Raw genomic sequence first — 26,601 nt, 5'->3', positions numbered from 1 at the left:
TTAGAGCTTCATATCATTCGTTTTATAAATCAGCTTGGCGAGTGTATCTCAAGCTTCCTTATTGACTTTTATTTTCTATTTTCTTAGTGTGCCACTTGCATCATTGGCTTCCAATTGTGTCACTTCATTACTGTTGATAACCTCCCATAGGTCTTGTCCTTGTATATAAGACATTATGCAAGTTGACCATGTATTATAGTTTTTATTTTAAGCTTCTTCATTTTGCTGACAACTTGTATGTTTGTCATCGTGTCGACAAATGATTCTTGCAATTGAATGTTAACATAGTTAAAGTAGTTTGTGAACAATGCATTAGGTAGTTTACTAAGAAAAGAGAGGTGGGTCACAGTGGACACTCTTAAGTACCAAGTCTTTCCTTAGCCAAAACCTTTCTTAGACATACAATTTCACACTACCACACTTCCTTCCAACAACTATGCAGTCAAGGATAATCTTGAAGAAGCTATGAAAATTTCATTTCTGATGCAAAAGATCAACAATGCTGCAACCAAAGAACCACTAAACTGATATTTAGCTACACCTCCCAACACTCCAAAATAAGAAAATAAATGAGGAATTTAAAGAAACCAAATAGAAAACTTAATATTTGGTTTTGGTGCAAATAATACTTACAATATAGATTTTTATAAAATCCCAAGGTCCCATTACCTTTATTTTCTAAGAAATGCGGGATATGGGTTTTTATATAAACCCATAATCCTTTTGTTGTTTGCACGTAAGTGATGTGGGCTTCATTCCCATACTAACAAAGTACTTAATTTCTAAAGACTACTCACAAAAGGTAAACTTTTTACAACATAAACAATGACAAAATATATCTTCCAATAAGTTGGTGTTGATATTCAACAATATCTTGTAATAGTTACGATTGCTAGAAAGTGAAAAACTTTACCATATAAACAGAGTTCGATACAAACTACTAGAGAATATAAGTTTGAATGTTTTTAACATGTTACATATTTTCACTATAAAATTTCATATCATAATAGTAATCTTATTATATAAGTCAATGATTTCCAATATTTTACCTTAACTAGAAAAATTAACTATGCTTCAACTAGATGAAAGTTTGTTTGACTAATGTTTGAACAATGTCATCACTATTTAAAACAAAAATTATTGTTTTTGTCTATTAATAGAACTTTTTCCATCTATAAATTTGCATTCCATCCATTTTTGTTCTTTCTTCATTTCATGATTGTTATATATGTTATATATTATATAATTCTATACCAATCATAACTACACATGTTAAAATATCATGCATATAATAAACTAGCATGCAATCTTTTATCAAAGAATTGATGCATGAGAAACCCATACTTTTTACATGTCATACTTCAATAAAAAAATAACAATTGAAATCCAATTCATGAAATAAGAGTAAAGCAATAAATTTGATGTAGATTTTCTTACTACAAAAATTTCTTTTAAATCAAAATTTAACAAAATAACTTACTTTTATGTGACTCAATTGTCAATAGCCTTCCTTATAATACCATGCTTGTTGTGCCATGCGAAGTGTGCCATGTGAAGTGTGGTGAAGCGACATGCCTTCTTTAGTCTCTTATAAATTTACAAAGATAGAACATTGAAATTGTTGATACGTGAGGTTAAATAAATAAACCTGTGAGAAATTAGTGAAGGCTTTAGGGCGTGTAACAATGCCCATTTCTTTAAGGTTCCATCGTATACTTGGGTGTGCAAAAGAGCAATTGCTAAATGAATCCCAAAAGATATAATGAAGTCTAGTGATAGTTTAAATTTGCACTAACGAAAACAATCCACTAAGCATTGATCAATGTATAACAAGAATATTAATTTCTATAAATAAATAAAAAACTTCTACATTAATTTTTTATAAAAAATTTCTGAATATAAAATCTGGTGAAATAACAAAAGGAAACTTTGTCGTCATGTTTTTTGGTTATGCCTTACGAATGATATTTAACTCCTATTGATAAAAGTTCTACTATCTAATAGGCACTATTAAGATAAGCATATATATTATGAATAAACTTTAATTTGACATAACTTTTAATATTTAAGAGGCATAATTCATCACTTGAAATAGTGATAATTTTTAGTTATTAATTCAGTGATATAACTTTTAGATCACTCATAATTTTTTTATTTATAATTATTAAAATATTTAAAACATTAAATTGGATGTGCATTTAATTGGTGTTCTTAAGTTTCTTGTATTTTTCTCAATTGAGTTTTAACTCGATTGGTATCGACATTGTTGCTAATACAGGAGGACAAGGGTTCAAGTGCGCTGAAACCTTTTATCCTCCTATTTAAGAGTGGAGGAGAGGCTATGAGTAATTCTAAACATTGTATCAAAAAGAGTAGATATGATAATAACCTAAACTGAAATTAATGTTAAAAAAAAATTATGTTGTGTTATTTTGAGAACTTTTCATTTTTGGAATTGTCTGTGTTGTGTTACATAAGATTGTTTTGCGCCATCTTGGTATTTTAACTTTTTTGTGATGGCTAGTGTGGGTTGATATAAAAAGATATTTATTTTATCTTTTTAATAAAGTACTTTCGATATGGCTTAGATAAAAAATTAATATCATATATAATAATCTTTTTAAAGAAAATATATAAAGAATTATAATAATTTCTATTTTTTTTTAAAAAGTGATTGTATATGGTAAAGAATCCTCTACATCTTGAATGGGTTTCAGAATAATCTGTCAAGAAAAAAGTTTAATTTTGAAGTCATGAATTTCTTATATTCCACATAAAAACTCATTCTTAATTACTAAGAATTTTCTTTTCTCAAAAAAGGAAAAAAAGAAACTAAGAATATTTTTGGAAGAATCTGGCACTCCAATAAAAGTTATTACCTTTTTCCATTTTGAGAGTAATGTGTGCTTATGTCAAAAAGAATATGTAACCTTTTTTTTTTTTTAATGCTCAATCCTTCAGTAAATAAATAAATAAATAAACTCAGGAGCACTAAATATTGAAAATTGTTTATTTCATTTCAGGCTTCTATACAAATAGAATCTTCATTGTTGAGTTGAGGTAAAAAACATGTTTGGAAGGCAAAGTTCTGAGATGGGTTTTCTTGCAGATAATGTAAGAATCAAACACAATCCTCGTATCAACATTACGTGTCCCCCTAACCAGTGCCTGTCTCTGAGGACAAGTATTCATATTTAACGTAAACCTGGAAACCCCACCATGGGGGATCCTAAAACGTGTTCAAAGTTTACAAGTCAAGCAAATGTTCATACATATATATTGTAGGACAATATATAATTTCTTCATCTTCCATTCATATATAAAATAAGAACTTTCTTAAAAGAAACGACAAAAAAAAAAAACCTTCACAGTGTTAATAGCTCAGCTAATGGAGGATAATCCCAAGAAACTTGGTTTGATTTCATTTTTCTTCTTCCTTGAAACTGTCTTTTTATAATATTGATTAGTAATGAAATAGACTTGTTTTTTTTCTCTTGTATGTTTTGTAGGAATCAGAAGAATAACAAGAGATTTCCCACCAGCTCATTTCTTATTTAAAGTTGAAGCCTTCTCTTTGTTGGCCAAAACAGGTGTTGAAAAGTATGAATCTGATGCTTTTGAAGCTTCGGGTTACAAATGGTATGCACACATATATATATATATTAAAGAAGTCGTAGTTTGAGAATATTGAATTAAATCTTGTATCTTGGTTTAAAAACTTGCCTAGGAGATTGTCATTGTACCCAAACGGAGACAATAAAAGCAATGGAAATGGCTTCATCTCCCTTTACTTAGTAATAGAGGAAACAGAAAATTTACCCCTAACATGGGAAGTCAATGTCAGCTTCAGGTTATTTGTGCTTGACCAGATTCGAGACAAGTACTTAACCATTGAAGGTTTCCATTCTATTATACATTTTTTTCATGATCATATACGTACATAATTCGCCACTAATTTGGTCTGGTAAACTTGGTAGATGGTGATGGAGCAGTGAAGAGATTTCACTGGATGAAAACTGAATGGGGCTTCGCTCAACTTATCTCCCTCGACTCATTTAACGACACATGCAATGGGTACCTTGTTGGTGATTGCTGCATATTTGGGGCAGAGGTATTCCCATTGGCACGCAATTGTAAATGGGAATGCCTTTCCATGGTTAAACAACCTGAAGACAACACCATAATTCTCAAGATGGATCACTTCTCCAAATTAGACAGGAAGTATTACGAATCTTCTGTTCATACAATTGGGGATTCAAAATGGTATAATCAAATTATTTCCCTCACTAAAAAAAATTGATAATATAATGGTATAATCTTGACCCCATGAACATTAAACAGGAAATTGACAGTTTACCCAAAGGGAAATGTGAAATTCAAAGGCAAAGCTCTATCAGTGTTTTTAGAGCTACTTGAAGCTAATAAGCTTCCTCCTAAGCGGAAAGTCTATGCAGAATACAAGCTACGAGTAAGGAACCAAATGAACGATAATCACATGGAATTTTCAGGTACTTTTTTAATCAAAATTTTCAAATCGAAACTCAAAATTCACCTGTAACGTTGGGTTTGTGTTGAAATTATAGTTGAACGTTGGTTCAGTGCAACAAGTGTTAACTGGGGTTACCCACAGTTCATGACGCTCAAGGTTCTTCATGATCCATCCAAAGGCTATATCGTGTGTGATAGCTTAATTGTGGAAGCAGAAATTAACCTGGTTTCTCAAGTCAAGCGTTTATCATGAATTATTTTTATTTATTTATTTATGAAAATTTAAATGGTAGTTGAAGGTGAAATTGCTGCCACTTTTATGACCAGATTTCTTCATTAGCGAGGATGATGCATTGTTACCATGTATTGCTCTTGACAACTTGGATTTTATCTGTCTATTTCTCAGCTTACCAATTTATTTATCTAATGAATAATACCAATAAAGGCTAATTTCTCAAACATGAAGTTATAGTGTTTTGTATTTTTATCAATCCACATATCAGTTTCTAAATAAAACTCGAAATAATGAATGTGGACATATTTTGGTTTAATTTCTTTTCATTTTTCAAATTTTTAATTTCTAACTTGATTTAAATCATAATCATTAAGTTTTATTTCTATCATCTTATACGAAAAATATATTATATGTATAATACTATGTCAATTTATTATTTTTACATAATATTTATAAAAAAAACATTCAAAGATTATTATTTGAGTCAGGATTAAAATTTCAAATTTTGAAATACATAAAACTAAAAATAACCAAATTGAAGAATAAGAATAAAATTCATAACTTATGCATAATATGAGACTAATAGCAAAATTTAACCCGATAAATTTAATTGTTACGGTTAAAATTTAAAAAAACAGAAGGACTAAATTTGACCAAATTAAAATATTTAGACTACATTTACAACTTACACATAATACAATGATTAATGGAAAAATTTGACCAATAAAAAAATTTATTATCAAAGTTGTGCCGTTATGATATGTACGTATTTAAATACCAAACTAAATAAGTAAAAATATAGAAATTAAGTTGATGAAATGTTACCAAAAATTCAACAAGAATACATGACATGATATAAATATTAAATAGAACTCTAAATAAAGAAGTTTATTATGAAAGTTGAGTTGCCGCATATTTAAATATCGGTGTTTAGTTTTTAATGCTGAACTATGGGGTATTCTTGATGACTTGAGAATTTTAAAAAGTCGAAAATATGACGGAGTGTTAATTAAATCTAATAGTCAGGAAGCTATCCGAGTTATTCAGGAATTCTTTTCAAAGACATCTTTCTCAGCACTTATCCGACGCATTTAACAGAACTTATTAGATATTGATCAATAGAGGCTTGAATATAGATATTGTGAAATGAATTTTAAAACCGATTATATTACTAAAATAGTTTTTGATTAGAATGAGAAGCTTCAGTTAATTGAAGATATCCCTTTAGAGTTGATACATACATATTTAAATACCGAACCAAAGAATTAAAATTATAGAAATTAAGTTGAAGCATAAAATAATATAGAAATTGAAGTCGCCGCGATAAGTACATATTTAAATGCCGATATCGAATAAATAAGTAAAATCATAGAAATGAAGTTATGAAATGTCAGTGGAAAATGTAGCAAAGTTGGTAGGATTTGGAACCGTTGCGCCCCTAAACGAAAAAACCCTACACGGATACATCTTACCTTTTAAAGCCAACGTGCCTGAACCATTGCCATTGCCCTATATATACCCACTGTTTCTCTCAATTTCCTCACACCCTTCAGATATACAGAGTTTCTTCTCCAACTAACATCCCATGGATGCACCACACTGGGCCTTGTCTTCTGATGGCAGTGGGTGGATGATATATCATCCTCAGCCGTGGATGACCCAACCGGTTGAAACCAAACCACTGGATCCTACCGCTAAGGAGTGGTCTCCTCATACCGACGGTGCTCCTGAGGAAGATCGGTGCTTGTTCATGACCTTCTCCAATGGACACCCTGTAACCGAGCAAGAAATCTCCAGATTCTTTACCCTGTAAGTATAAATAAGCCTTTAGCCATTTGTATCCAACATGGTATGTATCTTATACGGATATTATTAGATTATGTTAAATCTTTTTCATATGGAAGATATTTGAAAGTCATATTTTTATAGACCGATAACTTCGAAATGATTTGTTTTTGGTGCAGTCATTATGGGGATTGCGTGGAGAGGGTGTACGTGCATTGGCCGCAGCACAAGGATTCTGAAGGGAACAATATAACAACACCGCAGTTTGGAAAGGTTGTATTCAAGACAAGTTGGATTCCATTAGTGATGACACTGTGTGGAAAGAGGCAAATCAAGTTCATGCTGGATGGGAAGACGCTTTGGTGCAAGATGTTTGACCCCCAAAAGGCTCAAGCTTTTAAGAGGAATGGGGCTTCTTGATTTCTTTAATTGTGTTTTTCGTACTTTGGTTATCATCTGTTTTACAATGGCATTGTTGCATGCCATTTAAGATTTTCCATAAATTTTGAAGACAAAAAACCATATGAATCCTCTTCTTTAGAGGCAGACATTTTTATTTTGTTATTATATATGTGGTTTGTTTTTCTTTTCCTTCATTGTTTTCGCACCAATAATGAAATTCAATAATCCAAACTTAATTAAGTTTTCAGTTGATCTCACACATCAAATTTATAAAAACTGAATTTAATTAGTTGAATCGAGTTTATAAAATAAATAATCGATCGATCTATAAATCGATACGCATCAAATTAAATAAAATTTTATAAATTATTTAATAATTTCAATATGAAATAGGATTTGCGTTTAAAAAAAAAACTAGACTAAGCATGAGAAAATTTCTCATTTTATATGAAATAATATTTTATTTGAAGATCTAAAAAAACGGACATTTTCAATGCACCCATCTCCAACGTTGTAACACCTGCATTTTTATTTTGAGGAAATAAAAATATAGGATGGCAATTGTTCTAATGGTGCTCGCTCTGCCTTGCAAATTCCAATCTCCACGCCATTCATTGCAGAATTCTAAATCATTCCATGGCTTCGACTGAGACGGAGACAACAACGTTTTACCAAAACGTCGTCGTAATGAGGCACGGCGACCGCAAGGATAACTTCGATCCCACGTGGATAAAAACGGCGGAGAGGCCGTGGGACCCTCCGCTTGTAGACAACGGCATGGCTAGGGCTTTCCGAACCGGTCGAACTTTTCGCACCATCCTACCCTTCCAGATCCACCGAGTCTTCGTCTCCCCTTTTATCCGCTGCGTCCAAACCGCATCAGAGGTCGTCGCCGCCTTGTGCGCCGTCGATGTCGAGGCCAATGCCAAGTCATCAACCGACGTCATAAAATTCGACCCATCAAAAGTCAAGGTCAGACCAATTTACATAGAAAAACGATTCCTTCTTTTTTTTTTTTTTGTTTCTGCAAAGCTTTTTGTTGTAATTTTTACAGGTTTCTATTGAGTGTGGTTTGTGTGAGATGTTAAACAAAGAAGCGATTAGGGTTGACGTAGCGCCGAAAGATGGAAACTTCGGTTTCGATATTCCACTGCTTGAGAATATGTTCCCGATTGGGACGTTGGATCCTAGTCTTGAAAGAGTTTACGGAAAGGTAGTAATCGTGTTGGATTTTCATCTTTATCCATTGCCTAACAATTTAAGAATTTTGTCAATGTAGTTTGCTTTTTTTTTCCTCGGCAAGTCGACATGATCCGGTTTATCGTAATTTTTTCTAACTACGTATTTTCATTTTCATCATTCATCGTTATATTATTCAAAAGTTTTAAGTTAAATCATTAAAAAAAATAGGGTGAAAGCATTATGAACACTTTTTTTTCTCTTTTATAGTTGAGTTTTATAATTTAATTTTAGACATTATGAATTTATGAATTAAAATTCAAATAGTTTTTTCTTTGATCTCCGACACTGTTCATAAGATCAATTTGGATATAAGATATATTATTCTACTCGCCAATGGGTGTTAATCCATTATATTGATTGTTAAATCGTTGTTAGGAGCTCATTGGTAGAATTTAAAAGAAAATTTAACAATCTAATCATATAAATAAAAACTTTTAAATAGTTTAGTGACTTAAATGAAAATTTTCAAATAATTTAGTGACTAAATTGTAATTTATTTTAATCAAGTGGCCAAAATGAAAATTTACTCTTAGTTTAGTGATTAATAGTGTAGTTTAATCTAATTTTTCTAGTGTTACTTTTAGAGATTGGTAAAAAAAATTCAAACATGAGCCAATTTGATAGATAGTTTTTTTTTTTCATTTGGTTTCGAGATGAGTCAAGATTAGTATAGTTCTTCAATGAATTGGGTCGAATTGTGTTTAGGAAAAAAAGACTTGGCCCAACCCGAGATAATAATCAAAATACTTTCATTATATATAACATTAGTTTAAATTATTAGTATTTGGTATACTGGTACTTTTTTTATTTCACAAGCAACCTTAAAAATTTGTTTTTATTTTTCAGAATATTTTTTCTTCTTTTTTTCCATATTTTTATATCCCTATAGAACACTTGCTAACCCCTGACTCTATTTGTCGAAGCCAAGAGGGTCAAAGAGAATGAAAAGTAGTCAGTGAAGTGTTTCTATGTTGTGGTTCGCATAGGATGCGAGACTATCCAGAGTGATCTAAGTTATCCGCAGTCACTAAAGAAGATAGAATGGAGCTAGAGAGAGGCTTTAAAGCTTGGATTAATGATATTTAATTATGCAAAAGTCAAGAGGGATTGCAAGCAGAAAGGATTGATGTATATGGACATCAACATCACAGGTCAAAGAAAGAGTGCTCTTATTGATACGGAGGAATCAAGCTTGTTCATATCAGAGAAAGTTGTGAGTAAGCTTGATCTCTCAATTAGTAAACTGACTAAGAGGATCAAGTTGGTCCCAATTGTGGGAGTAGCACAAGGAATTGAGGTACAAGTTGGTTAATAAAAAGATAATAAAGGTTTTGAGGTCGTTCACTTGGATGATTTCGACTTTGTTCTTAGCTTGAATTTCCTTGATAATATTAATGCTTTATTAGTTCTTTTTTTCTATTGTATATGTATCTTGGATTCCCGAAAACAATAATGTGTTGTATTGGTGAGTCAAGACATAAGGGGTGGAATCAATGTATTGTTGGCAATCCAGCTAGTTAAAGATGTTTTGTGTTGTAGGAATATTGACAAGCTTTTGAGGTCATTCACTTGGATGATTTCAACTTCGTTCTTGGCTTAAATTTCCTTGATAATATTAATGTTTTATTAGTTCTTTTTGTTGATTGTATATGTATCTTGGATACCTGACAACAATAATGTGTTGTATTGGTGAGTCGAGACATAAGGGGTGGAATCAATGTATTGTTGACAATCCAGCTAGTTAAGGATGTTTCGTGTTGTGGGAATATTGAGTTAGTAGGTCACAATGTTATCAAGACCCTATTGGAAATGCTATAGGGATAGAAAACTTATATGAAGTCTGTTGAGTTATCAGTGGGGCTACTACCTATGAGAGAAGTGAGTTGTCCATAAGACTTTGAGAGAAGAGTAATTATGCAAATTGGGCAGTCGTATTGAGTAAATGCTATGAGCGAGGTACATCTCAAACACTTTTCTAGTGTTTTAAATTATGATTTATCGTTAGCTTGGCAAAGACACAGGGGCACTTTCAAATTTCTGAAGCAGGTAAGCCGAGGGGTTTACAAACCAGAGTTAGTAGCTATACTTAAAGTTAACCCGCTATTAAATGTGAGTGTGCTAAAGTCTTTTTATGTGGATAAAGAGGATCTCAATCGAGGCAAGTCACAATAGAGGCAAGTAAGAGCGGTGACTTCTCACAATCGAGATTACAAAATAAGAAAACAGTTTGAGTTAGGGGGCAGCAGAGACATAAGCTGAGGTAAATATTTCAAGGGGAGGAACTACTCGATAGAAAGATTATTTGGGAATCAACTGAGGCATCAAGACGAGTTAAACCACTATGATCCCGAAGACACAATAAGGCGTCGCAAGAATGGGCGGGCGAGGATGTCACAGGCCATGGATCAAAACTCATGACAAATACATACGGAACGTCCCATAGAGATTAACTGATCAAATGGGGCTCATTTAATCTACTTGAACCGGCCTCATTCGTGAAACACATGAAGAAACCCATCTAATTCAAGCCTTGGTAACCCAAAGCAACACTCCAATAAAATTAAAATTAGAGTTACCAACACAATTATTGTAAATCCTAAGGGATAAAAATGTTTATAGTTTAAATCCCTCTGAACTATCATTTTGTAGATAGGCATAAATCTCAATCCTTGATGAGTATTTACTCAAATACTTCGTGTACACTATTTTTCTGTGGCTTTTCTGTTTGTTCGTGGTTTCTTTTTTTTTTAGTTTGCTTTCACTTTATTTGTGGTGCCTTAGAGGATTTCTACGAGAATTTTCATTTTTTGAGACTAAGGTTGAATTAGGCAGATTTGAACTCAAGAAATCACCTAAGGTTGCGCGGTTTGTCAGAATAAAGTTCTAGCCCCGTGATACTAGCATAAAAATGAATGATGTTTGTTTATTTCTATGAATAATCAATTTGACTATTTCAGTAATTTAAAATATGATAAAATTACTACACTAAGTACATAAATTTCCTAACACTTTTTTATTTTTATGGCGATGACCAATCAATAGGAAGTGCACTAAATTGATTTAATTAATATTTTCCTTAATGGAAAGCTAGAGGAGGAAGTTTTTATGTGGTAACCTTCAAGATTTAATTTGTTCGCACCTCATGGTTCTATATCAGCGTCCAAGCTTCTGCAAGATATTTATGGGTTGTGGCAGGCTCCACGTAATTGGTTTTTAACATTGCGTAACGACTTGTTGGAGCTTGGATTTTGTCAATCTAAAATTGATGTTTCATTATTTTCTAAGTTTGGTGATGGTTATTTGACCTATCTTGTGGTTTATGTTGATGATGTTTCGGTTATAGGGAGTTCTTTTGTCGAAGTTGTTGATGTTATTACCAAGTTAAGTGCCAAGTTTTCTCTCAAAGGCTTGGAACTACTCAATCATTTCCCTGGAACTGAAGTGAAAAAGAATGATGGTTGTTTGTTACTCGCACAACAAAAGTATATCTATGATCTATTACTTCGAACCAAGATGGATGGTGCCACATCTTGTTCTATTCCGATGGCTACTTTTATAAAACATATTAAACATGTGGGCTGAGCTATTGATGATGTACAAGGTTTTCCTAGTTTTGTAGAGGCATTACAGTATATTTATCATACTAGGCCTGATATTGTGTTAGTATCTCAAGGTTGCAGCTATTTTTAAAATAATAAGACTAAGTCTTAGGGGGATTTATTAGCTTGTTAGTAGGAGGAGGAGTTGTTAGCTTGTTAGTAACAATTTGAATTTATTTCTTGTTAAGGTTGTTATTTAGGACTTGTATATAAGGGCTGCTTTGAATGATCCCTTCATTCATATTTTGTTCTATACTTCAATTAGTTCTTTGCTAAACCAACAGTGGTATCGATAGTCATTTTTCTTGAGGGACTTGTGAGAAAACTTTTGTGAGAGTTCTGAGAAAAAAATTTTGAGAGATACACTTGTGAGTTTTTTTTTGAGGAAAATAGAATTAGGATCGAGTAACCTGTCCATCTTAGCCCCACCTATGTTTGATGGAGAGAATTATCAAGCATGGGCCGTGAGAATGCAAGCATACATGGAGGGTTGTGATTATTGGAAAGCTATCGAGGAAGACTATGAGGTGAGTCTACTTCCTAATAATCCAACTATGAATCAGATCAAAATGCACAATGAGAGAACTACTAGGAAGGCTAAGGCAAGGTCTTGTCTTTATGCTTCGGTTTCGCCAGCCATATTCAATAGAATTATGGCTTTTGGATCAGCGAAAGAAATATGAGACTACCTCAAAGTTCAGTATCAAGGAGATGAGAGGATCAAGAGCATGAAAGTGTTGAACTTGATCAGAGAATTCGAGAGGCTACAAATGAAGGAGTTTGAGTCAATCAAAGAATACTTTGACAAGCTGATAGATATTGCCAACAAGGTAAGAGTTCTTAGAGCTAATATCTCTGATTCTAGACTGGTGCAGAAAATACTTGTCTCCGTGCCTGAGAAATATGAAGCAACAATTACCTCTTTTAAGAACAATAAAGACTTGACTCAATTGAGAGTAGTGGAGTTGATTAGTGCTTTACAAGCACAAGAGCAGAGGAGGCTAATGAGGCAGGAAGGAAGCATAGAAAGAAGTATAGAAAGAACATTGAAGGCTAAGATGCAACAAGGCGAAAAAGGAGAGGAACGGAAGTGGAATGGGAAAAAGAGTGATTGTAATAGTGGTTCAGAAACTATTGCAAAAGGTAATAGTACTGAAAATTATAATAAGTATTCTTCATGTAAGTATTATGGAAAACAGAATCATCCCCATTTTAGGTGTTAGAGAAGGCCAGATATGAAATGCAGAAGGTGTAACTTGATGGGGCACATTCAGAGGTTTTGCAAGGAATCGAGAAATCAGCAGCAGGGTGAAGTACATGATACAGTTGAAGAAGAAGAGGATTATTTGTTTGTCGTCTCTTGCTTCTCATCAAGCATTTTATGTGATAGTTGGTTAATTGATAGTGGTTATACCAATCACATGACTTATGATGAGAAGCTGTTTAAAGACCTTGACAGGTCATTGAAGTCGAAAGTCAAGATAGGAAATGAAGAATACCTAGAAGTGAAAGGAAGAGGCACAGTAGCAATAGAGAGCTGTGCTGGAACTAAGTTAATTTCAGATGTTCTGTTTGTACCTGAGATTGATCAAAACTTGTTGAGTGTGGGTCAATTGGTAGACAAGAGATTCAATGTGATGTTCGAAGAGGGAATGTGTCTGATCCTTGGCTCTAGTGGCAATGAATTGTTTAGGATCAAGATGCAGAAGAAGAGATTCTCATTGAATCCATTTGAAGAGGAGCAAGTGGCATCCAAGTATCAGGAAGATAATCCTATCGTGCAAGAACAACTGCAAATCAAGTGTTTTGAGAATGAGGAGTTGCATACAAAGGTAACTCTCTTGGAGCATCAGGTGACATATCTCTCTGATAACTATCATCTTTTGCACATGAAATATGTGAAGAACATGCTGAGGAGCCATGGAAAAAGAATCTATCTCCGGAGATCAAGAGTAATGTGCAACTCTTAGAAGAGAATAGTGGGTTATGTTTCCAAAATCAAAAGCCGACTGAAGAAGCTTCATATGCGAAAGAATTGACATCTGTAAATGTTGTTGAGTTTAAGAATTTAGTTGGTGAGGTGATTAAGCTTTCAATGCAAAATACAAAATTGAAAAAGGAATTATTAGTTGCGAGAAGATTGGTTAATCAAACAATAAATCGTATCAATCGCAAGTATAGTCATAACATAAGATCTTGGAAGAAGGGAAAGCATTCTGGCCACTATTATGACTTTTCTAGAGCAACTTGTGATGATTTTGAATTATGGAATTTTGATTTAGATGGCATTGTATGCTAAGAAACAATTAGAGGCAACTCTTGAAGCTACACTAGTCGAGAAGGAATTCATAGAAGACGAATATTGAAGAAACTGGTTTTCAGAGATCAAATGACCGATATTTTACTACATTTTTCATGTTAGTCATTTTGAGTTTCTTAAGAATAAATTTGGTGTCTGCAACACTTAAGTTAGGAGGAGAATGTTAGTATCTCAAGGCTGCAGCTATTTTTAAAATAATAAGACTAAGTCTTAGGGGATTTGTTAGCTTGTTAGTAGGAGGAGGAGTTGTTAGCTTGTTAGTAGCAATTTGAATTTATTTCTTGTTGAGGTTGTTACTTGGGACTTGTATATAAGGGTTGCTTTGTTAATCAATTATATGATCCCTTCATTCATATTTTGTTCTATACTTCAATTAGTTCTTTGCTAAACCAACATATTGCCTTTAATGTGAATAATGCAGTGCAGTTTATACATTAACCGTTGGATACACATTTGGTTGCAGTAAAATGTATTTTGAGGTCTTTGAAGAGCACCATTGGTCATAGCTTGCTTATTGCACCAGGGGAGGTATCTCATCTTTTAGCCTTTTCTGATGTTGATTGGAGTAGTAACATTGATTATTGAGGTTCAACATCTAGATACTATGTTTTCTTGGGTTCTAATTTTATTTCTTGGAGTTCAAAAAAGCATAAGACTATATTCTAGTCTACTATGGAAGCAGAGTATCATAGTATTACTGACACTACTTTTGAGGTTCTTTAAGTGCACACAGTTCTTAAAGATCTCAGGGTTTCAGTTATAGGCATTCTAACTATCTGCTGTGGTAACCCCAACACCATTGCAATGAGTGTTAAGTTGGTGTACCATGCTTGCAACAAACATGTGGTTCAAGACATACATTTTGTGTGAAAGAGAGTGAATAGTAAGACTTTACAAGTGAATTATGTGCTAGCAGGTTTTCAGGTTACAAATATTTTAACTAAGCCATTAGTATCATCCACTTTTTTTGGGCAAAAGAAAAAGTTGTGAGTGTTTTCTTTGGAAGAGTTATCCAGTACTTAAAAGGAGGAAGTGAATAACTAGTTGTTAGTAGGTTATTAATTAGTTGTATATTGTACTTAGAGTATAAATACGTGTGTTGATACTAGTAAAAAATAAGACTGATGGTTGTTCTATCTCTCTAAAAAGTTTTTTTTTTTGTTATATTTTCTCTAGTCTATGGTCTTCTTCAATTGCATTGCTTTTGTTTCATGTTCATGCATTTTTTAGTCTTTCCAGCATAGTTGGATGCAACTTGATATGTCTAATTCAACATCTTTTGTCTAAAAAATTCACAGATGCCACAATGGGAAGAAACGGTGGATGAATCTAGAAGTAGATATAAACAAATTATTAAGGCATTGGCTGATAAATACCCCTCTGAGAACTTGCTATTAGTCACACATGGTAAGCTTCATCCTCTATATACCAAACATAATTATAGTGATTTCATTGCTTCTAAATGTTTGAGTCCTATTTGTTGTTTGTGTCATATGGTAGGCGAAGGAGTTGGAGTTTCGATATCTGGGTTCTTGGAGCACACAACAGTGGTTGAAGTAGAATATTGTGGTTATGCAGAGTTAAAAAGAATAATGACATGCAAAAATGGGTCAACCACTGCTGGAAACTTTTTGGTGCTTACAAAAAGTGGCCAGAGTGGGATTACTTATTTTGATTAAAGAATGTTTCAACAAATAATCAATTCTTCTTTCATGAAAATCTTGTCTTTTTTACTTCCCTTGCATGACAATGAACCGATGCCTTTCTTTTCTTTGGATGATGATATTGATTCAATTTTGCTAAAGTTGGTGTCTCAATTTGAATATGTACTTTAATCTGCCCAGCAAATTAGCGTGTTGCTCAAAAAGTGTTTATAATTAGGGTAATAAGAAGAGGTAAGCCTCAAACACTTAGAAATAACAATGATATACAATGAACAAATTCCTCTGGCTCTACTTGGTATCTCACTCATATCTTTATTTTATTTTCAAAGAGTTGTAATTGGTTTAATTTGATAAAATATTTGCCTCAAAATTAATTCTGAACATAATTACATATTTCATAAAATAAATCCCTAATTCACATAACCCCTGAAATCTATAAACAAATTGAAGAAAACCTAAATTCAATGCCAAAAAACATAAATCTTGCTTAAGAGAAACTTATGACAATGAAAACAGAGATATGCACTAAGATAAGAAAATGGAGCTATAAACAAAAATAGCAATGAAAAATGAAGAATGTAAGAGTTAATTATTACAGTAGAAAGAGGGAGAAAAAACAAAATCAAAATCCCAAAGGAGCAAAGGAGCAAAGCTTCGAAGATTTAGTTCCATCATCTCTAAAGGCTTCAAAATCCCCAAAAGAAAAAGCAATTTTACACAGTCCAATTTGATTCCATTATCCTCCTCTTATTACAAGGCTTTAAAGGCAAGAAAACGAACCCAACAGAAGAATTAACTTCCCCGTTAAGATCGGTAAATTTCAAACACAAAAGGCAAGATCAAATGCAATAGGTTTCACAATTGGATTTGTTGTAAAGGCTCAATAAAATGCTCCTACTTGAAGAGAAAATAAAGATATGAAGGGAAAAAAAATAGATAGATGGAAACATAATGAAACTACGAGGAGAAAGAAAAAATAAAAAAAGGAGATTATTTTTTTTAAACTTAGTTATGCTATGTGGCATATAATTATTGGTGGGCAAGGTGACGCAAAATAGAGACTGAGGATTTTTATTCGAAATACAAGGGACAAAAATTTGCTTTCTGGTTTAAGACAAAAACTTCATTGTGTTTGATTTACTGAAGTCAACAAGCAAAAGATGTGGAGCAATGGGGTTGTCAGTTTCATGAACCAAATCATCTATTTTTCACTCTCTTGTTAACCGTCATCCACTGGTGCAAAACACTAGTGAAAATGTAAGGATCCTCAAAACCCAGTCAAAGGGTTTGTTTGGTAGAGTGGGAAGAAGATTAGAAATAAAATTGAAAAGATTGAAAGAAAAGTAGGAAAAATGAAAAAATTAAAGAAAGAAACAATTTTCTTTACTTAGTAGAGTTGAAAAATGAGAGGAAAAAAATTAAACTTTTGAAAGAAAATGCATAATTTTGAACCTAACATACACAATCATCTCTTCTATTTTCTTTCTTAATTTTATTTTTCTTTCTACGCTTCCATTTTCTCTTTTCATCCTTTTACTTTTTCATTTAACCGTCTTGGCTTTCTAAAGAGAAGGTGGGTATAATTAGGGTTGTGGAGTTTTAAGGGAGAAATTTCGATTGAGCCTTAACATAATATCACACTAAAAAACAGAAATTTTCAATGCATGATGGTGAGCAAGGCTGACTCTCATTCCTTTATTGATGAACTAAACTCTAGAGCCTAAAAATTGACAAAAAAAAGAATTAAGTTTATCAAGAAAACTTTAATTGATTCTATATAATTTTGAGCAATTGGTTGGATCACAGTATTACAATTAAATTTATTATGTACAAAGAAAGAAATAAGGAATCCATGAAAGATGAAAATGTGTGTCTATTGTTTTCTAGAGCCAGCACTGGTTATAGAGTCAATGGTATCCTCTTCCAAAACAATTTCCATATCAACATCGCCATTCTAATTATTAATCACCTGTTTGTAAATTTCTTATTACCAAATGTTCCATCTTCAATACTTTTTAAGCTCGGATTTAATTGTATTCTCGCTAGGATCATATACTTCTGGAGTACTGCATCTTTGTTGAATGACTTTGGAATGTTTCTAAGTGTTTAGCCATACAGCATTAACCGCCTTTGCTTTATAACCAAGACTAGCAATAATTCTCATATTGACATTATCTACATCTGATGGTAAACTGGTATCAGTAGAATGATTCCTACTTGTTGGAGTCTTTGAGAAAACTTGTTGTAAAAAAAATAAAAGCAAGAATAAAGTAGAAATATTTTTTTTTATGGAAAGTGTATGTTTCATTGAACTGAAAAAATAATGCTTATATAGAGAGAAAAATTCAACAACTAATGACTAAAAATAAGCAACTAAAAAATTCATAATCAATAAATCTCTAAAAATTAACAACAAACTGAAAAAGACTAAAAATAGCTAAATTATTTTTACTGCAATAGCTTAGGCAAGTCTTCAACACTCCTCATTCCTTCAGTACTTTAATGCAATTGAACCTTCCTTTTATACATCTCTAAGAAAGAATAATTTAATATTGAAATGCTAGGTTTTCCAATGAAATACGAGATTATTTGATATAACAATAGTTGCTTGATTATCTACTAACACTTTTGTGCACTTTCCTACTATAAATTCAAATCAAGTAACACTTTTCTAAGTCATAAGGCTTGATTTGCGGCAGTTGTTGCTGCAATAAACTCAACTTCAGTTGTAAATTGTACCACACTTTCTTGCTTTTTGGAACACCAAGAAAATACCCCTGAACCAAGATTAAAATAATAACCAAAAGTGTTCTTCATATCATTTGATGAACCAGCCCAATCACTGTCAAAATATGCTTGCAGCATGTACTTTTGACTTGCATAGAACTTGATTCTGAAATTCAGCGTTCCTTAACATATCTCATCACCCTTTTAGTTGCTCTAAAATGGGTGTTAGTTTTACAATTTGTGAATCTAGATAAAAGACTTACAGTATGTAAAATGTTAGGTCTAGTAGTTATAAGATACATGAGAGAGCCAACCATTCTTCTGTAAAAAGTCTCGTCCACTCTTTCAGCTTCATCATTCTTGCTCAACTTTTCCTTCTGACATGCTAGAGTAGTTGTTTTTTTACAGTTTTCCATTCTGAACTTTTTCAAAATCTCACTTGCGTATTTCTTTTGACAGATGAAAATTTCATTTTGCTTTTGCTTGATTTCTATTCCAAGAAAATAAACCATTACTCCCAGGTCTGTCATCTCAAAAGTATGTTGCATATCTCTTTTATGCCATCAATCCTGATGTACTAGGCTCTAAGCACCTGCTTTAGTCCGTACAAAGATTTCTTGAGTTAATACACTTCATCTTCACAACCTTAGACTGAAATTCCTTCAAGTTGCTCAACATAAATCTTCTTCTCAAGAAATTCATTCAAGAATGCAGATTTAGCGTCTATGTAAAACACTTTCCAAACCTTTTGTGCAGTTATATGCAATAATAATCTCAAGGTTTCTAATCTAGCAACAGATGCAAAAGTATCAAAAAAATTGACAACAGAGATTTGTGTTTGTTTGGTAAAGTCATTCACATTCAACTTGGTTTTAAAAATCCACGTCACTTCAATGAATTTTCTATCTTCTGGTCTTTTCACAAGTTTCCAAGTTTGATTCTTCTCAAGCATGATGATTTCTTCCTTCATTGCAGCTATCTATTTAGGATCCTTTTCTGCTTCCCAAAAATTTGTTGGCTCAAAGATGGCCTATTTGCACCTGTGTTGTAACCCACAAAGATTTTGACTTCTATCTTTTTGTCCAGCTTATCTCTTTTGATTTATGGCATACAAACATCCAAACACCTTGAGATTTTTTAAAGAAGGTTTATAAACATATCGGACTTCAAATAGTGCCTTTCTTTCCACTACTTTTGTTGGAAGCCTGTTGAGTAGAAAGACGGCAGGATGTGCAACTTCTGCCCAGTACTCTTTACACTTCTCAAATAATAAACATCTAATCATCTTTTTTATGGTACGATTCTTCCTCTCACTAACTCTATTCTCTTGTGGAGTATATGAAAAAGTGAGTTGGTGTTCAATCCCAACTTCTTCCCAAAACAAATTGAATTGATCAAATGTGTACCTCTTGTCATTATTAGACTTTAAAGCTTGAATCTTAAAGCCACTTCAAGTTTCAACCCATTGCTTAAATTTCCAGAACATACCAGCAACATCTAACTTAAATTTAAGGAAATAAATCAAGCACATCCTAGTATAGTCGTCAATAAAAACTATGTAATACTTACTCCCTTTGAGTGATGTGAGATCCGGCTTGGTCTGTGTGTATTAATTTTAGTTTTTCGGTAGCTTTCTAGGTTGCTTTTTTGAATGGAAGTCTTGCTAGCTTACCAAATTGACAAGTTTTCCAATTTGGTATATTAGCTTCAAGGTAAGGCAGACTCTGAACCAAATCCTTCTTTCATAGGTTTATTACAGCAACATGATTGAAAAGCCTAAACCTTTTGTGCTACACTTCTGCATTGATCTTAGCTACAACACAGGCTTTTTGCTTCTGCTCTAAATAATCCAAAGTAAATCTCTTTCCCTTCATCATTATTTTGAATACATCCTTACCTTCTGCATACTTGATTTGGCAATGATTGATGCCAAAAATAACTTTAAAGCCCTTTTCAAGCAACTAACCAACACTTTACAAATTTTGATTTATATTAGGTAGAAATAACACATTATTGATTAGCTTTGTACCTAAAGGGCATCTAATTGCCACAGTGTTTCGCCTTAACAGCAACATAATCTCCATTATAAATTTGTTCTTTGGAAATTATCGAAGTATCTAACTCCCCGAAAAAATCACGATCAAATGTTATATGGTTTGTGTAACCACTGTCAATAAGTCATTTGTCACTAGATTTACTAGTTGCAAAACAAGTTGCAACAAAAAAGTTGCTCATCCTCTTCTTGATTAACTACCAATGCAACTTCTTTTTGCTGAAAGTTGTTTTTGCAAATCTTTTGATGATGTCTTATCTTTTGACATTTCTCACACTATTGATCTGGCTTTTGCCAACATTTGAATGGTGGATGACCTTTCTTTCCACAATGCTTGCAAAGAGGAAAATTAAATTCCGTTTCCCTGTTGATTTTAGGAGAATCAAAACCTGAGTTGTCCTTCTAGCATTTCTTTTTTCTTCTTTCCTTTGTCTCCAGGGCAATCAACTCTTAGACCAAATCATCTTACTTCTCGCTGGTTCAAGGATAGTTGCCCCACACATTCTCCCTTGTCAAGACCACCCATTGGTGCAAACACTAATGAAAAAGCAAGGATCCTCAAAATTAGCCGAAGGATCTTGGCTTTCTAAGATTAAGGAGAGGTACAATTGGGGTTGTGGGATCTGAGGGAAAAAGTAATTTGTGGTAGAGCCTCAGCATAATATCACACTACTTCATATTCAGAAGATCTGGAACTTACTCCATTTTAATAGTCTCCAGGTTCTCAATGTAGGATGGTGAGCCAGACTGACACTCATTCGTCCATTGATGAACCGTACTTTGGAGCCTAACAATTTGACAGAAAAGATTAACTTTATCATGCCATAAGAAAACTGTGTACCATGAAAAAAAAATTCTGATTGATGCTATAATTTAAAGCAACTGGCTGAATCACAAAATTACAATTAAATTTATTGAGCATGTACAAAGAAAGAAATAAGGAATTGATGAGCTATCTTTCTATTGTTTGTGAGAACCAGCACTGATTGTAAAGTCAATGGCAGCCTCTTCTGAAACAATTTCCATATCAACAGCACCATTTTGATCATTAGTCACCGATTCATGAATTTCCTTACTATCACATCTTCCATCTTCAACACTTTCAGAATTAGTTGTAGAAGGTTCCTTGTTGCTAAGAAGTTCCTTGTCACCAGAATCATCTGTTTCACGAGCTGCAACTTCAGTAGATGGTTGACCATCACCATTAGGTGTTGTTGTTAAATGATTTTGGGATGTTTCCAAGAATTCAGCCATACTGCTATCGACTACCTTTGCTTCATGACCAAGATCAGCAACAATTTCCAAATTAACATGATCCTCTGATGTATCAGTAGAACAATTCTTGCTTGTGTTCTCATTCTCACTTTCTAACACCACCGATATATCCAGATTCAGAACACCTGAGGGTTCAGCAGTATCAAGCACTTGTGGCTTCAAAGTACAGCACAAGGATGGGGATGACACTGAAGGTTCAATATACTTTCTGCCCAAATGATCTTGATTTGTCACTGTGCATGGCTTTGAAAGCTGTTCTGTTTGGGGAACTTCATCTGGTTGTGGCTCAACAGCCATTGCACTTTCGTGACAATTTATGTTAAATATTTCTTCTTCACATTCGTTATCTCTTAAGGCATCGTCTTTGGGAAGTGAATAACCATCCATATTAGGGACCTTGTTAATAAAAGCACTGTCTCCATGCCCTGGAAAGGCATTACCAGCTAGAATTTCCCGATTAAGAGATGGTAATTCAGGTCGACAAATACTGGAGGGTGGGTCAACATCCATCTCAGAACCAAATATTCCTTCTCCAGCAGTCTCACCGTTTATACCAACTCCCTGATCAACCGATTCACTGCCCAAATCACTTGCAATACCAGCCAGAGACTCAGAGCAATCTCCGTAACCATATTTATGATTAGGCAATATGTTCCTGTTCACACAGTGATCCTCATCAGCTAATCCTCTATTTTGTTTAGCAGAAGATACTGGTGCACTTTCTTGCTCAATAGCATCCTTAGTTTGTTCCTGAACATGACCAACTAGTGAATTTAACTGTTTCTGCACAAAAATTGCTAAAGAAACAGCATGATCACGGATCAAAGAATCATGAGGTGGGCAATGTAGCATATCAATCAATGCCTTGTTGTACTGAAATATGGTGACAGAAGGTGAAATAGACCCTTTTTCACGATAGACCTTTATAACCTTGAGGACATGCTCACAAAGGTAGCCCATCTCTGCCCAGGAACAATCACAGATCCCAAACTGAGACCCAGGGTTCCAAACAACATAAACTGTATCTCGATCAAGCTGATCGGTCACTTTTGCAAATCTCCTCTCACTGGCCACATCAGAATCAGGAATCTTCAATGCCTTCCTCCAAGATGTTAAACCACTTACCCACTCATCCTTCCAATATCGTGCAAAATCGTCTTTCCCCGAATATTCATCCAGCCAAAAGTACGAATGCACTTTTGTACCCAACTTATCAACCAGCCAATCAGTACGTTGGTAGACAGCAGGATCCTTCTCATTCAACAATCGGAGCTTCAGTTGATTATGGTAAAATTCCATTGCCGCACAAGTCTCCAGGCTTGCAAGTGGAAGCGTTTTAAGGGCAGAGACCCAAGTCCCTGAAACAATGAGAAAGTTATAATTTCTTTCCCCACAAGTTAAAAGGCTTTCACAACGGGAAAAAGTGCCTTCATCTGTTAGTGAAATATAAATCTCTGTTCACTCAATACAATAACCGTCTGACAATCTGTTTTCAATTACAATTATATACTCTGCATCTGTGTTTTATGGACTGGAAAATATAGAGAGATGATATGGACTAAAAAAAATGGAAACAAATTTGAAAGTGCAACATTATATTCAGAAGAAATAGTTCAACGAGGTGGCTCCCTACTGATAATTTAAAACAAGAATTCGGGAACAGGTGTAAACCAGATAAGAAAGAAAAGGTAAATGCAGCAACGAACCTATTCTAGGATACCAGACTGCTTTGAAGTAATCCATAAAATCCAAGCAATCAACAAAATCTTCCATGAATTTCTCAAACAAATCAACATTTCCACATCCTCTGCAAATATCATCAACTGTCTGCCCAAGTCGTCTTGATATCTCAACGCGCATCTCTGTCTCTGAACATCTCTTCACTAAGTTTTTATGCCATGCATGGCGGACCCTCCAAAAGGATATCAATACAGTACACTCAAAAACATCCCTGAATACAATGCAAAGAAAGATAGTGTGACATGGAGCACATTCCATCTATCTATAAAATAGAGCAAAAATCGTACCCTTCTCCATGCTTGAATGGCATAACCATTATAATATGCCACTAAAGAAGCTCACCTAATCAAGCTAAACTAGGTTCCTCCTAGTTTAAATCAAAAGAAAATGGAAAAAATCAAACCCCTCAGCTTGTTCCACATTTGTTAGAATTCAGCACAGGAACTCCAAGGCTAGAGAAGACATAGGAGAAAAAACCAAGCAAGGAGCTGATGAACAAAATATACAATCTTGAATTAAAAGGCATCTCATCAGATGCCTGGATTTAGCAAGGGAGTAGCTATTCTAGTGCTAGAAATCAGTGGGTCCTAAGTCCTAAATCTAATAACTAAAAGAGGACTATTGAAGAAATCATATGAGCTCAAGCTCCTCAGTCCTCACCTAACACAATAGACAATGGAACAATATTCTTCTAAATATAGTAATGTAAAATCAGCTCAGACAAAGGACTTCAAAGCAAACCTGACTGTATGAACATCAATAGAAGGATCGTCCACAATAAACCCAGCCAACTTCCAAGTAGGATCTTTAGTGCGAACCCTGTTGTATAGAGCCCTCATCCATCTATGAGCATCTACACTAGCAAATCTTGGGGTTATTATCCAAGCTACCGGGATTGCTTTCTTGTCTGAATTGAAGACAATGACACTATGTATAGGATACTGAAAATAAATCATAGAGAGAACAGTTAGATTCAAAGACATTAGAAGAAGTCATGGACTGATAATGACAGCGACAATTAGAGGATTGAGTCATACAACTTAAGAGGTAAGTGGTTGGGAAAAGGCAAAGAAAGGGAAAAGAGACAAACCTTAAGTTTATTTGTTGCAAACCTTGAATCAGAGATAATGAGACTGTGATTTCCAAATCGAATCATTTGTTGCAACTGCCACTCAGTTTGAATGCCCAAGATAAAAGGGTCTGAATCAGTGAAATCCTTGTAAAAAATACACAATTCTGGTGGCTTTCAACCCACATGCTTACACTGACTGCATCATCTGCATCCAACTCGTATGTAGAACGTCTAATGCTCCTCTCCTGTCTTCGAACATACCTGTGGGTCAAAAGGTCATCACGGTTGTATGGACCACCCTGTTTCTCTACAGATTCATTGTGCCGCTGCATTATGGTCTCCACAGACACACCAACATGCAATAAAGATAAAACACGGAGGCGCAAATCCTCTGAGATGTACGGTGCAAACATAGCACGTGTGCCTGCTGCCTTTTTGTCCTGTGGTCCATGGCATGGCAACCCTTTCTTATCTACATGCTTATCCTGGTTATATATTATCAGTGCTACTGACGGTTCAGCAATTAAGCGTTTTACAATAAAGTGACAGGTGCAGCCTCTTTTGTATTAGGTCGACCAGCATTTGTCTTCTTAGGAATGTATGTGTTCCGGCTGGGACGAACAAGACCCCCTTTCCTATGGTCATCAGGACCAAATGAACACCAATACCTACAAGAACAGTGTAAATTTAAACAAACAGATCATGGTGCAAGACCATTGAGCACAAGCTATCAAAAGATTAAAAAAAAAAAACTAAAAGGAAAACATGGAAGAAAAGAAGCAGAACCTACAGAATATATTCAAGAATACCATCAACCTTTGGCTTGTAAGGTGCCTTTGGCGACCTCCGCCTTCTTGCTTCAACATGAAATCTAGTTGGACAATCTTTGTTAGAGGATTCACCCCTAACAAAGTCATCCACTCTAGCAAAAGGGATCAAAGCAACTCTATCTATATTGTCACGCCAACCTTCCACCTTTGACCATACAATATCATGAGCAGAGAACTCCAAGGTTGGTGGGTTTTGTACCGGAAGAGACAGAATCTCATCCCATCTAGCCATCTACATTAGAAGAACCACTGATTACACTACTTATCAGCAAAGGTTTTGCAAACTAGGGCAAAACCCCACTTATCAAATAATAAACCCAAGTTGCCACAACCCCTTTTCCCCAACGCCCACGAGAAAGCCATTCAAATAATAGAAAACATCAAAAATACCACATCTTATTTATATAAGTTGTTCGTATTCATAGGTCACAGCCAAAATGCAAACAAGAAAACAGAAACCTGGAGCAAGAATAAGACTTAACTCAGGCGGCTTCAACCAAATTTCAGTGAACTTGAGGCACAATAGAATAAAATACACACACACACACACACACACACAGAAAAGGTATCGATATCGATAAGTATCCTCCGAGGTTCTCTACTATCAAAATAGAAAAGCCATTCAATTAGCCTCTTCAAGAGCAAAGGTTTTAAATTTTTAATGCCCCAACACTCAAAAGCTTTCCATTAATTCATTCCACCTCTATCATTACTCCCAGGAAACCAAAGAAACCTTAAAAAGCTCCAGCTTTTGCAGGTCACTTTGCTGAACTGAAAGTACAATAACATGACAAACCATATTTTTAGATACTGTTAAGCTTTATTTAGGAATATGGTAGATACATAATTATATGCACAGAAATTAAGGCAAGGGATGGTTACCTGACAAAGGCAGCTAAAACAAGCCCCTTTGTTTCCTCTCTGTCCTCCTTAATCAGACTACAGACGCAAGGAGAGAGGGAGGAAAATGAAATGCCTATTATGCGCCGTGATTAAAATTTTATATTTTGCAGTAGAGAAAACCCTTTTTATCTCTCATAATTACTCTTCGACCCCTCTATGTTATCAATGTTTGTTCATATATCCTTCTTGATACTGGGCCTTGAGGGAGGTTTTTTTTATCTATTTGTGGCGACTATTGGGCTCGTAAAAACACAGGCGGCCTTGGG

General features: G+C 34.2%; 3 protein-coding genes and 1 non-coding gene across 4 annotated transcripts; 3 read left to right on the top strand and 1 right to left on the bottom strand.

The window, feature by feature from the left end:
- Positions 1-3,221: 3,221 nt before the first annotated feature.
- LOC107946483 (MATH domain and coiled-coil domain-containing protein At3g58360) lies at positions 3,222-4,943 on the top strand. The gene is made up of 6 exons (XM_016881198.2): positions 3,222-3,413; positions 3,510-3,639; positions 3,728-3,897; positions 3,978-4,263; positions 4,342-4,508; positions 4,584-4,943. The coding sequence occupies exons 1-6, from the start codon at positions 3,389-3,391 to the stop codon at positions 4,739-4,741; spliced, it is 936 nt and encodes a 311-aa protein (XP_016736687.2). The 5' UTR covers positions 3,222-3,388; the 3' UTR covers positions 4,742-4,943.
- Positions 4,944-6,223: 1,280 nt separating this feature from the next.
- On the top strand, positions 6,224-7,097 carry LOC121204951 (uncharacterized). The gene is made up of 2 exons (XM_041075823.1): positions 6,224-6,532; positions 6,688-7,097. The coding sequence occupies exons 1-2, from the start codon at positions 6,309-6,311 to the stop codon at positions 6,926-6,928; spliced, it is 465 nt and encodes a 154-aa protein (XP_040931757.1). The 5' UTR covers positions 6,224-6,308; the 3' UTR covers positions 6,929-7,097.
- Positions 7,098-7,397: 300 nt separating this feature from the next.
- LOC107895333 (uncharacterized) lies at positions 7,398-15,875 on the top strand. The gene is made up of 4 exons (XM_016820672.2): positions 7,398-7,882; positions 7,965-8,123; positions 15,370-15,478; positions 15,572-15,875. Exons 1-4 carry the CDS (start codon positions 7,547-7,549, stop codon positions 15,748-15,750), a joined length of 783 nt encoding a protein of 260 aa, XP_016676161.1. The 5' UTR covers positions 7,398-7,546; the 3' UTR covers positions 15,751-15,875.
- Positions 15,876-21,353: 5,478 nt separating this feature from the next.
- On the bottom strand, positions 21,354-26,406 carry LOC107947316 (uncharacterized). The gene is made up of 6 exons (XR_005900109.1): positions 26,315-26,406; positions 25,393-25,681; positions 24,621-25,270; positions 24,272-24,471; positions 23,497-23,741; positions 21,354-23,148 (listed from the first exon to the last, which is right to left on the bottom strand). It is a non-coding gene; the product is annotated as an uncharacterized protein (transcript).
- Positions 26,407-26,601: the final 195 nt, after the last annotated feature.

This window comes from Gossypium hirsutum, chromosome A08 (genome assembly GCF_007990345.1).
Source record: "Gossypium hirsutum isolate 1008001.06 chromosome A08, Gossypium_hirsutum_v2.1, whole genome shotgun sequence".
Taxonomy (NCBI): domain Eukaryota; kingdom Viridiplantae; phylum Streptophyta; class Magnoliopsida; order Malvales; family Malvaceae; genus Gossypium; species Gossypium hirsutum.
This window is presented reverse-complemented; position numbering and strand designations above follow the sequence as displayed.

Excerpts from the sequence above, each read along its gene's own strand:
- LOC107946483 (XM_016881198.2), top strand. The coding sequence starts at position 3,389 with ATGGAGGATAATCCCAAGAAACTTG. Across the intron at positions 4,264-4,341 it reads ACAATTGGGGATTCAAAATG|GAAATTGACAGTTTACCCAA; the intron begins GTATAATCAAAT and ends AACATTAAACAG. Across the intron at positions 4,509-4,583 it reads TAATCACATGGAATTTTCAG|TTGAACGTTGGTTCAGTGCA; the intron begins GTACTTTTTTAA and ends TTGAAATTATAG.
- LOC121204951 (XM_041075823.1), top strand. The coding sequence starts at position 6,309 with ATGGATGCACCACACTGGGCCTTGTCTTCTGATGGCAGTGGGTGGATG. Across the intron at positions 6,533-6,687 it reads ATCTCCAGATTCTTTACCCT|TCATTATGGGGATTGCGTGG; the intron begins GTAAGTATAAAT and ends TTTTTGGTGCAG.
- LOC107895333 (XM_016820672.2), top strand. The coding sequence starts at position 7,547 with ATGGCTTCGACTGAGACGGAGACAACAACGTTTTACCAAAACGTCGTC. Across the intron at positions 8,124-15,369 it reads TTGAAAGAGTTTACGGAAAG|ATGCCACAATGGGAAGAAAC; the intron begins GTAGTAATCGTG and ends AAAAATTCACAG. Across the intron at positions 15,479-15,571 it reads CTTGCTATTAGTCACACATG|GCGAAGGAGTTGGAGTTTCG; the intron begins GTAAGCTTCATC and ends GTCATATGGTAG.